Here is a 12,713-nt window from a genome sequence, read left to right as displayed (position 1 = left end):
CTATGCACGAAAGACTCAGATCATTTCATCTCAGTTTGATAACTTTTGATAAAAAACATTTTTTGTTATTTACTTGCTTGTGAAAATTTGTTTGTATTTGTGTGGCGTATATAAATTTGACACTGTTGAAGATGGGATGGTGTTTTTTTGTGTTTTTGTGTGTGGAGAACTAGAAATAAAAATGTTATTTTCCTTAAACAGTCAGTTAAAAGTCAAAACTCTCCTCTTCTCTCCCCTCCAGGGCCAAGTTCGCCAACAAGCAACTAATGACTGTGTTCAGCACCTCAGCAACCAGCTCAGGAGGCACCGGCGGCACCGTAACATTGCCAAGTCGCAGCAACATCAGGCAGCACTGAGACGTATTCGGCAGCTTCAACAAACAGTATGATTTTTGTTTCTTTTATTGACTTATTCATTTAATTTTTGATTTGTGAAGACCCCTAATAGGAACAGCTCACCACTGTACTATGCAGAGGTGGGACCAAGTCATTGTTTTGCAAGTCTCAAGTAAGTCTCAAGTCTTTATCCTCAAGTCTCAAGTCAAGTCTCAAGTAATGTCAGGCAAGTCAGAGTCGAGTCTCAAGTCACTGGTGTAAAAGTCCAAGTAAAGTCACAAGTCTGAAACTTTGAATTTCAAGTCCTTTCGAGTCTTTAAAAAAAACAAACGAAAAAATAATGTTGCAGTTATATGCTAAATGTAAATATTAGACCATGTAATTTTAAAATCTGTGTTTTTCTCAACACATACAAAATAGTGAACTTAGAAAATATACACAAATTGTGAAATTGCACCTCTTTAAAATGCAGCTCAATTAAACTTAGCTCCAAGAATAATTTTCACCGACAGTTCTGAGATAAGCTGCATGTTATTCTTGGATGCGGTTGTAGGACCAGCTTTAAAATCGCATGACAAAAATATCATACACATTAAAAAAAACTGTATCACCAACGTAGCCTGGACAACATTTGCTAGTTAGATGAAGTCAGCTATCTCATCTTAGCATATTTATATGCATATTTATAATTATACGGTTCTTGGAGTGAGTGCATACACTCATGAAGTTTAGTAACTTCAGGTCACTGCAACAAGCCCAGGTACAGTTTACCGACAGATGGGTGCAGGACCTTGAAATGCACCGTGTAGAACGAAAGACCATCGTACGTATCATAAGTTTACCAGTCTCACAAATCGTCGTCATAAATACACATTCGTTAACCGTTTATTAATAGGATCTTTGAGCTCAAGCGTAATTAATTAGCAGTGGAAATAATTTCTGGTAGCATCACAGAAATGTAGCAGTGACAATAATATTGTATGCTGTAATCGCACTGGGCAATTAGTGATACAAAAAACCTGTTTTATCCTGTGAATAAAAGTATGTGTTTTTGTCAATGTACCATAATAACAGAAGCGAAACGCAATATTGTGTCAGGACAATTCACTATTTATGCACAATAAATAAAGGAGCATAGCGCGACAATTTCTGTTCAGCGCCAGACTTGCTTGTAACCTATATCACCAATTATGTTAAGAAAAATGACGCATTAACTACAACAGAAGACTGACCTTCGTGTAAATGCTTGGAGCAGACTAACCTGTGAGCTGGAGTGTTCTAGGACGTTATATTTGATCTTTGAATGGCTGCAATCCAGGCCATCCGTCGCATCTTTGTTACTTCGGAAACATGGCTCGAACAATTTCTCTTCAACGACGTAATCCGATAACAACCGATCTCTTTACCCGTCGGCTTCCCGTGGCTGTCATGCGACCGGCTATTGCAGTTAATAATACAACAGCTTCTTGACATTTTTGTGTTTCTTTTTATCGCTGTGTGACTGATTTTAATTGAAAGCCTGCGTGCGCTAGTACCTCTTGCCACGAGTTCCCAGAATCCTTTGCAGTTCTACCCGTGAATGACGTCACATTTTCAATCTCCATATAATATGCATGTTAAATTTTATATTTGGGGTGAAATATCAAGTCTTTTCAAGTAAACCGGTTCAAGTCCAATTCAAGTCCCAAGTCATTGGTGTAAAAGTCCAAGTCAAGTCACAAGTCTTAGAACATTTTTTCAAGTCAAGTCTAAAGTCATAAAATTAATGACTCGAGTTTGACTCGAGTCCAAGTCATGTGACTCGAGTCCACACCTCTGGTACTATGCCTCTTTATACTGAGGTGTTTCTGTTATTTAGCCTATGCTTACTGATATAAATTGCATGGAAAAATAAAAGAAACAGTCATTATTAGACTACAGCCTCCAATAAGACTCTGCAGTTGTATCAGGAGAGTTAAATAGCAGAGCATTACTAATGTCTACAGTTTTAGGCGTTTGTGGTCATGTGCACGTAGACCACTTTCCAAGTGGACGTCAGTTTGCCTAATTAAAAGCTTAACTGTCAAATCAATGATATCAGCACAAACTAGTCAACCTGAAAAAAGAGTGTGGGGGTAGTGGGTACAAGACCACCAACACTGGGACAGATTAAAGAACAGGAATCCCAAAAGAGTCAAAAACATAATGAAAAAGTATTCTTTATTATTTAATTTTAATATATCAGGTCTTGTATTAACAGATGGTAGACTGGAAGTCAAAACAGAGTTAAAGAAAGAATTACTGTTGGAATAGCAACGTGATAATAATACTGTTGTAATAACACTGATGGGGACACCGGTCAAGATGATTTACATTTATTTGGTAAGCTTTGGTAATTTTAAAAGTTGTTTTATGAGACTTTTTCATTCCACCGACCTTTAATTCAGAGCTGCTGGCAGGAAGTCAGTTATGTCAGTAAGAGGAAACAGAAAATAGCACAAGTATTGCATAAAGTAGAAGTGATAATAGGTCAAAAAGAAAGCCATGCTTTGGTGATGTGTCTTTGTTATTCAGCCGGATGTGAGGACCGTTCATAGAGAGCACACTCTCAGCCATATGGTGACATGGACAGGACCTGGTTTTTCCCGTGTTAAAGATGGCGCTGGTCTGGTTTTCACCATTGATAACATACCTTATCCCATGGAGTATGACATCATGATCCGCTATGAACCTGAGGTGTGTGAGTATGGAGAGAATATGATGTTTTTTGTTTAAAAAAAAAAAGCAAAAATAGAAGTAAAAGCCTTTTTCCTTTTGTGTGTAGTCTACAGAGAACTGGGAGGCTGTTGTTAGTATTACATCTGTAGAATTGCCCTCCAGTCTCCGGTGTGGAAACCTCCTACCTACTGAACAGCTCTACACTGTCACTTTGCCACACCACAACAGGTAACAGGACCTGAATGAATGCATGCGAGTGTGCATGGGGTTTGCATGTAATCCAGAGAGGGAGCCATCACAGCCAGTATGTTTGCAGGATTTGTTCAGGAAAAATTGCATCATTACATTGTTGTAACTGTAACTTGCTCTCAGTCAGGCTTATTCCACTATACCAGGGGTCGGCAACCTGCGGCTCTTTAGTCCTTATAGTGCGGCTCCGCGTGGTTTGGGAAAATAAATTAGTAATAAACAAGTATTTAGCTGAAGTGGATTTTATTTATGTTAGTTCTTTTTTAACTTGTAGTTCTAAATTGGAAGATTATTGTGATATTGAAATATAAAAATAAAAGAATATTCTATTATTTTTTCATCGCTCAAAATAAGCGTCACACTCGCGGAAGCCGGTATACCCGCCGAAACGCCGTGCATTTATCCAGACTTTCAACCCCAGGTAGGCCAATTATGGATCTTCAGATCCACATTGTGTCAGCAGCTGTTCTCCACCGTGAACTATGTTAAAACCAAACACCGCTCACGCCTCACAGATGACAGCTTACAGTCACTTCACTGTGCGCAGAGGTTCAGGAGCAGAAGTGCCATTGTAAACATATCACAGCAGACCCGACGATGCTTCCATGAACACGCTTTTCAGCATCTCTTTATTGACCACTTTTCACACACGGTTGCTGTACGCATACAGCCGGCTGTAGCTTTTCAGCTCACAGCCCGACACATACCAACACAACAGCACAGATAGCACGGACGTTAAGGCGGCGAGGCGTGATTGCGGGTGCCGCTCAGGTGCGTCCGCCTCCCCTGCAGCGGCGCAGCAGACCACGCCCCGCCACACACCTTAAACTGGTAAAATACATATTTAGGTAGAATTTTGCAAACATTTATTTTTCTTTTTTGAGCAGCATAGTGCTTTTTTTCCAATTATTTTTTAAAAGCCAGGTCCAAAAGCCCAAAGGCGATATAAGGATGGCGGCTCACAGCAGTTTTTGTTTGCTACATGGATCATTTTAGTTCAGCTGGGTGTCTTTCCTTTTGTTATATTTATTTAAGAGTTCAAAATATGTTAATTACATAAATAAAATGTAATTTCCTCTGTAGCACTTCATGGATTTCATAAGCAACACACCTTAGTTGTTCACACAGAGCATAAGAGTAAAACACTATATATACACAATGTTATCTTCATTTTAGATGTCAAAAAGTATTTGCGGCTCCCAGTGTTTTCTTTGGCGTGGAAACCAGGTCCAAATGGCTCTTTGGACGTTAAAGGTTGCTGACCCCTGCACTTTACCCTCCTGCAGTTTTTGGGACAGTAAGTTTCAGGACTCTAATAAGCAACCATCACTTTAGAAATAAACAGCAGCACAGAGCGCCCACTCATTGATAAAATAATTAACCGCAATTAAAATTGTTTATTTTCCAACACTGTGCGCTAAATCACCAGATTAACAATTTTCTGTCATTTTTACAGCTATGTTGCATTTTACTGGTATATTTTTATAATCTTTATAGACTTTATCACCATTTGATAACATCTCTGTAGTGGGTGACACTCGCAGGGATCATTTTCTGTGGGATAAAATTTATATTCCTTTGGAGGAAGGTCAGCACTTTAGACTGATGACTGCAGAGTCAAAGTCATAATTCTTCATTTATTTGTATAGAGGAACGGAGGAAACATAAACAGGGTATAAGTTAAAATGCTCAAAACTGAAATGGTTTAGCTTTTCTGCTGAAAAGCATTTCAGAGTTTTAACTCATCTGGAACTAAGACCCTGCCCGGATCTGGCACTTCAACCGGAGCATATCACAGCTTCCTTTCTCTCCCGCAGTGGATCTGTCAGCTAAAACCAATTAGTAAAGTGAGACCAAAACACAGACGCAGGAGTTACAGCAAATATGGGTAGCTCAAGTCAACCCTGGTATAAAATGCTTGTTCTAAAAAACAACAGGAAGCAAACTGGCATGGTACTGTTCTGTAGTTTACTTTCATATTGGGTGTTTTCTAGTCACTAAAAGCTGTTTTAACTGCACAGCACTAAGCCCTGTTATTGATCTCATTTGCCATGCTGTTTTCAGAGAGAACCACATTTATAAAACCAAGGCTCACACTGTGTTATTTTGATTAGCATCTATCTCTCTCCCTCATGCTCTCTCATCAAATCTGCAAATTTCTTACATTGTTTTCTAATTTTCTGCTTTTAAAAGTCTTTGCTTAGAAATTAACACATTGTTAGTGTTAGTCACCAGAACTTTCTACTCCTATCAGTGCATTTATTGTGATTGTGACCCAATGCTAATTTGTCCTACTTAGTAGATTTGACTCTAAAACTTCATATGCTGTCATAATAACTTCAAGGCACAAATATGCCGACATAGCTGGACCTTTGTGAATGTGCCTGTGAATGACAACCACGATTTGTCACTTCACAGGCTTTGTTAATGTTGCCTCTCCACACATGAAATGAGAGTGGAAAGTAAAAGTAAGATAAAGTATAAAATATATCTATCATTACATGTTCTTTCATGTTCAATGTGTTCTTACAGATACATCCAGATGCCCAGACCATTTTGTTTTGAGCCCAGCAATCGTTACGTGGTTACAATCAGGTTCCAGCGTCATGGCGCCACACACAGACATCTCACTGCCTTCATTCTTATTGACTCGGTGAGCTAAGACTGGAAGCCTTCCCCTTTCATTATGCCCTTCTCATTCAGAAGTGCTGGAAGTTGACATCACCATGGCTTAGTGGGCTTTGGCTGTGCTTTTACTAGTATGGCTGTTAAGTCTGAACATGGTCCAATTGAGCTGCAGCAGTGGGTGGCCTGTGGGGGTGTTGCTTGGTGTTTTGCACCATCACATTTCCCCCTAGTGGTGGGACAATCCAATTGCAGTAACAGAAGTTGCGAAATGATTGTACATATAATAATAATAATAATAATATACATTTTGATTTAAGAACTTAAGATCATTTTCTTATCATTCCTGTTTACATTAATTGATGTAGCTGTCTCAAAGCTTTCTTTTTTGGCCCAATAGCTGGTATTGATCCCTAAATACATGGAGCTTCCTGGGTTTCAAGGTAACACACCAGAGTCAGAGCAGCGTCAGGAGGAGATGATCCACTACATGTGTCTTGATTCCTTTATGATCACTCCGATGCCTGCACTGGCTGAGATGTGCTCTAAACTCATCTGCAGTATTTCTTCCATTATTCACGACGGTGCCCTGCGTAAGTAGACACAAAAACACGAGGATGACAAATCCATTCAAACTCAGCACTGTTTTAAATGATAAACATTTCCTTTTGTGTATTCCATTTATTCATATCTGCTGTATCCAGCCTGTGAGTGTGACCCTCAGGGCTCCCTCAGCGGTGAGTGTGACGTAGTGGGAGGTCAGTGCCGTTGTAAACCCAACGTGATTGGCAGGCGCTGTGACCAGTGTGCCCCGGGGACCTACGGCTTCGGTGTGAGCGGCTGCACTGGTGAGTCTGCCCACTGATCAGCTCAGTCTGTCATATAGTTCTGTTGATAAAACTGTGATTTCACACAATAATCTACAGCACAATAAATCACTTTATAGTGTTGTAGGTTTAACTTGAAATTACATAGATTTTAAACTTTACAAACTCTAAACGTGTTTTACTTTGAAAGCTGAAACCTGAATCCTCTTATTTACAAAAGTCTTCAGTCCCCTCTCTAAATATATATACATTCTTGAGCTACTTGCTCATGAGCGTTCTCTTGGTTTCAGTCTTTTCTGATTTTCACTGTGAGCAGCTGTCTGTGCACTTGTAGCCTGATGCTGAAATGATAACTGTTAATTCATTTCTACCTAAAAATACACAACAAATTTCTGCAGCACGGTGAGGTTTGTAAGAGCAGCAAGAACTGCGCAACAAGCTTGTTCATTTGATTTGGGAGTTCAAGGTCATCCTCTTCAAGTGATTTTACACAAGCGATCCTTGGGGACCTGAGACACCACACAAAACTCACTGACATTCGCAGACCTAAAATGACGACTGTTAAATAATCACTGGCAGTATGAAGTGGGCAGGTCCTAAAGTTTAAAGTTTCACAACTTCTAAGGATACCACTGATTAACACAGGGGTGGGCAAAGTCCACGAGGGCCGGTGTCCCTGCAGGTTTTAGATGTGTCCTCAAACCAACACAGCTGATTTAAATGGCTAAATTAGCTCCTCACCATGTCCTGAAGTTCTCCAGAGGCCTGGTAACGAACTAATCATGTGATTCAGGTGTGTTGACCCAAGGTGAGATCTAAAACCTGCAGGGACACCGGCCCTCGGCCCTCGTGGACTGAGATTGCCCACCCCTGGATTAACATATAGCAGAGTGTTAAGTGCATTACAGAGTTACCTAGGCAACCAGAGCCCAGAATGTTCCCTATAGTTCGATGACATTATAAATCGCTTCGTGTGTGAATGCCCTTTATATACTTTTACTTGTAGAAATAGAGCCAGGAAAGGTGTTTTTTCTCTGTAACTATAAAGCACTGTCTAAGAAAATCATTTTGAAGGTCAGATGCATTCAGTGGCTGTTTCCTAACTTCTGTTTCAGCTGTAATTTTCTTTTATTTTCTTTTTCCCTGCTCATGAGCTGTTTTGCAAAATAAACATTGTCATAAATCCATTTATTACTCAGGCTCGTTTTCCCCGTCAGGGAGAAATACAATCACCCTGACATGGTTTTGTTGGTTTTACTGACATTGTGTTCGAGGCCATGTGCACAAACGCACACCTAGAATGAATTGTAGGTTAAATGATGAGACATGTAGACATGAAATATGTAAATCACATGTGCGACTGTAAAAATGGGCTCACATACTCTGTTCTGTATTAACGAAGCTACTTATTTAACTTGCTGTTTTCTTTCTTTTAGGAGATACAAATCAGGGCCATTTAGAATAATAATAATGATCATAAGTTTTCTAAGCAAGATTAAATGTTCAACATAAAGCAAATCAGAGAAAAGCTTATAAAGTGACACATTTGCTCGTTCTAATGGGAAAAAGAAGAAACTTTAAAGAGTTGGTTTATACACACACGTTCATGTAAATATGAGTGTGACTCATTGGTAAGGCAGCTGTATTTTTAAATATATATAAATATATATATTCATGTTTGGGGGAAAAACAAAATATAACCCTCTAAACTCCCCTACCCAGCCTGTGACTGCCACTCCGACGGCTCATTGAGCCACCAGTGTGACCCAGTTACAGGCCAGTGTCAGTGCAGACAAGGAGCCACAGGGCGGCAGTGCTCTGACTGTCAGCCGGGCCAGTGGGGCTTCCCCAGCTGCACCCCCTGTCAGTGTAACGGCCATGCAGACCTCTGCGATCCCCGCACGGGAGAATGCCGAGGCTGCAGGGACTTCACAGCAGGACATCTCTGTGAGCGGTAAGGAAAATTCAGTGCCACACTTCACACTTCAGCTCCTTTGTCCGAGTGATCAAATTGAAAGCAAATCTTTTATCTCATTTTGTTCCAGTTGCATGGACACGTTCTTTGGAAACCCAGCACTTGGATCAGGGCAGCACTGCCGGCCCTGCCCCTGCCCAAATAACCCCAACTCCGATAACTTCAATGCGTTATCTTGTCAGGTTGACCACACCTCTGATCAGATCATGTGTAACTGCAAACAGGGCTACATGGGTGAGCGCTGGTTCATACTGGTTCATTCATCCATGTTTGACTGACAGCACTGTGCTGTCAAGTAAATGAAAACGACTTGTATCTTTATTCCAACTTTTCTCTCGTAGGTCTTCGGTGTGACCAGTGTGCCCCTGGTTACTATGGTAACCCTGAGCAACCTGGCGGACAGTGCTTTCCATGTGAGTGCAACGGCAACATAGACACCCAGGATCCTGAGTCATGTGATCCCAGGACTGGCGAGTGCATCAAGTGCCTGTACCACACTGACGGCCCGTCTTGCGCCCAGTGTCAAATCGGTTACTATGGCAACGCTTTGGCCCACGATTGCAGACGTGAGTGATGACAAAGTCACTGGATTACATAATCTTTAAAAAAAAAAAAAACGTGGGTGTGTGATTTATGTTTTTTTTCTCTGCACACCTGTTGCTGTTCTTAGGCTGTACCTGTGTGACTGCTGGTACCCTACAGTCTGCTTGCAGCGATGGACACTGTGACTGTGATCGGCAGGCTGGAGCCTGTCTCTGCAGGGAGCATGTGGTAGGCCATAACTGTGACCAGTGTGCACCTAACTACTGGAACTTCGGTCAGGATCAGGGCTGTGAGCCGTGTAATTGCAACTCGCAGCACGCTCTGGGAACTCACTGCAACATGGTGAGGATGATTGCAAGCTTCTGTCTAAAGAGGGCCTCAGATGTGCTTTTTGATATGCTTGTTGTGTACCTGTATTGGACCAGTTTGTGTGCTCTTCAGTTCACAGGCCAGTGTCACTGTCATTCAGGCTTTGGAGGTAAACAATGCACCGAGTGTGAGCTGTTCCACTGGGGAGATCCACGGGAGCAGTGCCACGGTAAATCACACTGTGACTTTTATGAACGCCATGTAACGTCTTACATCACAGGTGGTTTTTTCTGAGCATGATGAGTGTGAACAATAATAATTCATAATCATTCAATGAAGAATATAATACATTTGTGTTCCACACATTGCTTTCAGATTAAATGGGATCAAAACAAATTGCTGCTAAATTACTAAATTGACAGTCAGATTTAAAATCACCCTCTTCAAAAAATAGGCGGCCAGTTTCACAAAGTCACCCGTGATGGGCTATAATTTATTTGCACAAAGATCGCGTGAAACCACTTCAACATTTCAGACTAGGTTGCCACAACAGTTAGAGTAAATACCAAACATTACGACAGATTACAAGTTTGAAATGCAGCATGAAATATAAACTCTATAGCTTACCCAGGAGACACAGTACATAGGGACATGTTACACCAGTAACATCAGTGATCCACTCTTTACCAAGAAATATATTAATCAAACAGTTAAATTAGTCCTTCAAACATTTCGGCTTCTGTAACCAGAGCTGAGTATTTTGGTGTGTTTGGTTGTTTGTTCTTAAATGTGTTTTTTAAAAATCTTGTTTTACACTAAATTCATACTTACTTATTATCCTCAAGAGCCGATGCTTTGTGCAACGTCTGGATTTTAGGGATCTGTTTCACCTGTGCTGGTTAGATCTACAGCTTGGTCAGCATCTGCGGTTATGTCTGAAAGTTTCTGGACAGTTGTGTTTGTTTCCAGCTGTGACTCAGTACACCTCAATGCAGGTTTGAAAACAAAAGAAAAGATGCCATTACATTGCAGACTGTCATTTCATTTCAAGACAATAATCAATAATATTGTGCTAACCTTTGAAAGGATACACCTTAAACCACCTGGAAAGCATTTCTTCCTCACATCACCCCGCAGTCATTTGCGACTTTTGTCTTCCTTGGATATTTGGGTCTTTTCATGTTGATGTGCTCACCGGCGTATTCTTCTTTTCTCAAGTAGTGTTCAAACTCTCGCTGTTTGATGGATTTACGTTGCATTTTTGCACCCGAACAATCATGTGGCAAGAAAGAAACAACTCCCACTTATCCATGAAACAACTTTTGAGATTTTCCGCATCTGAAAATAGGGGACTGTGTATTAAAAAAAAAAAAAAACCTCAATGGTTAAAATATTATTGTTCAACACGATGAATTTAACCTGACAGTTGCTTCTTTATCGAAGTATTTTGTAGAGAGTGCTTTATAATAAGATGTCATCTTAGGACTGGTTTTATTTTATTTCTTTTCTTTTCTCCAGTGCTCTTCTTTATGATTATTCCCAGTTTTGCTTTAATATAACCTAAATGCAGTATTTAGTGATATGAGGTGTGGTTACAAGTATTTTATTTAGAGGTTCTGTTTATTTCTCCCTCTCCTCTACTTAGAATGCAACTGTAACCCAGAGGGCACAGAGATTGCCCAGTGTGACAGATTAACGGGTGCGTGTGAATGCCGGGAAGGAGCCGCGGGACTGCAGTGCAACCAGTGCGCTCGTGGTTTCACCGGCATCTTCCCAAAATGCATCCAGTGTCACCCGTGCTTCCAGCTCTGGGATGACGCCCTGTGCCAGATTAGAAGGGACCTGGATCACATCCAGTCCAGAGTGCAGGAGATCCTGAAGGGTGGCATCACACCGGGAGCTGGGGACGCACGCATCAAAGAACTGGAAGGGAAGCTGAAGCAGGTGAAGGATCTGATCATTACGCAGGACAGGGACAGGGTCTACCAGCTCATTGGCCAGAGCATCGATGACCTCAGGTGAGGAAATAGCAGCATGTCGTTTGGTGTTTCTCATCAGCTACTTTATTATATTTTAAGAACATCCTGTATGTGTTTCAGGGCTGAGATTGCCCTCACTGATGGGCGTCTGATGGCCATGGGCCAAGAGCTGAATACGACAGCAGAAACAGACAGGGCACTCCGACACACGCTGGATAACATGGAAAAAGAGCTGCGGGACCTCAACACCACTGTGACTGACAAACAGAAGCTGCTTGAACTGTTCGGCTCAGGGTTTGCAGGTAATTTGTTGCCATCAGAGGCACAAATGAAAACCTTGAACATGTCACATGAAGCCTCGCTGCTGTAAATACAGGAAGCAGACTAAATCCATATCCAGTAGCAGAGTAGGTTTTATACGTTGCTTTTAAAAAGCTGCTGGTGTCTCTCACAGATCAGTTTGAGAAAGTGAAGCAGTACTATCAGGAATCGCTGCAGGCTGAGATGAAATGCAACGCTTCAGTGTTTGGTCCTATGAGTCCTGTGGAAGAGTCAAATAAGACCAGAGCGCGCACAGAAGACCTGCTGGATGAAATTGAAAACAGCATTAACCGTAATGTGGCTGCTCACAACAAGTCACTCAGCGACCTACAAAAACAAGCTCACGACCTCCATAAACAGGTCAATCAGCTGAGCGACCAGGTAAGCAGTGTGCTATAATAAAAAAATGTATGTTGGGTTAGGGTTATGTATGTACCCTAACCATGACCTCAACTAGATTAGACAACATTCATTGAAAGAGAATGGCAAGTGGAATAAGCGTAGATCTAAGCCTCAGAATTTGGAGTAGGGAAGGCCTCAGCGAGGAGTACTTTCAGGAGACTGTATAAGGTGACAATTCTGAACTCCAGATACGTTTTCTCTAATTAAAAGAATCCATGCCAGAAAAAGAAACTTGTTCTGTCATTCTGAGGTAGAAAAACTGACAAAGTGAAAATGAGATTAAAGCTTAGGCATTAGGCATCTAATATTGTAAATTCATAAAAAGTGGAGTTTTCTTAATAATATCAACATGTTCTACCTGTTAAAAAAAGAGAAGTTTACTCAAAAAAAAAGGAAAAAACCTCACTGATGTGTTTTTAAACATGCAACATGCCAAGTTTGTTTATGAACA

The 12,713-nt window shown here is 41.0% G+C and overlaps 1 protein-coding gene across 2 annotated transcripts in view; it reads left to right on the top strand.

Moving 5' to 3' along the window:
* lamb2l (laminin, beta 2-like) overlaps positions 1–12,713 on the top strand; it is a 59,607-nt gene that overhangs the window by 42,656 nt on the left and 4,238 nt on the right. For both annotated transcript variants that reach the window (XM_014409268.3, XM_014409269.3), the window contains exons 15-28: positions 242–382; positions 2,889–3,050; positions 3,139–3,260; positions 5,814–5,934; positions 6,307–6,499; positions 6,611–6,754; positions 8,456–8,687; positions 8,779–8,942; positions 9,050–9,274; positions 9,379–9,593; positions 9,693–9,789; positions 11,206–11,578; positions 11,660–11,841; positions 11,994–12,241. In XM_014409268.3, coding sequence (XP_014264754.3) covers positions 242–382; positions 2,889–3,050; positions 3,139–3,260; positions 5,814–5,934; positions 6,307–6,499; positions 6,611–6,754; positions 8,456–8,687; positions 8,779–8,942; positions 9,050–9,274; positions 9,379–9,593; positions 9,693–9,789; positions 11,206–11,578; positions 11,660–11,841; positions 11,994–12,241 — 2,619 coding nt within the window. The remainder of the gene's footprint in view (positions 1–241; positions 383–2,888; positions 3,051–3,138; positions 3,261–5,813; positions 5,935–6,306; positions 6,500–6,610; positions 6,755–8,455; positions 8,688–8,778; positions 8,943–9,049; positions 9,275–9,378; positions 9,594–9,692; positions 9,790–11,205; positions 11,579–11,659; positions 11,842–11,993; positions 12,242–12,713) is intronic.

Source organism: Maylandia zebra, linkage group LG20 (assembly GCF_041146795.1).
Source record: "Maylandia zebra isolate NMK-2024a linkage group LG20, Mzebra_GT3a, whole genome shotgun sequence".
Lineage (NCBI taxonomy): Eukaryota > Metazoa > Chordata > Actinopteri > Cichliformes > Cichlidae > Maylandia > Maylandia zebra.
Note: the sequence above shows the minus strand (reverse complement) of the source record. Positions and strands in the feature narration are given on the sequence as shown.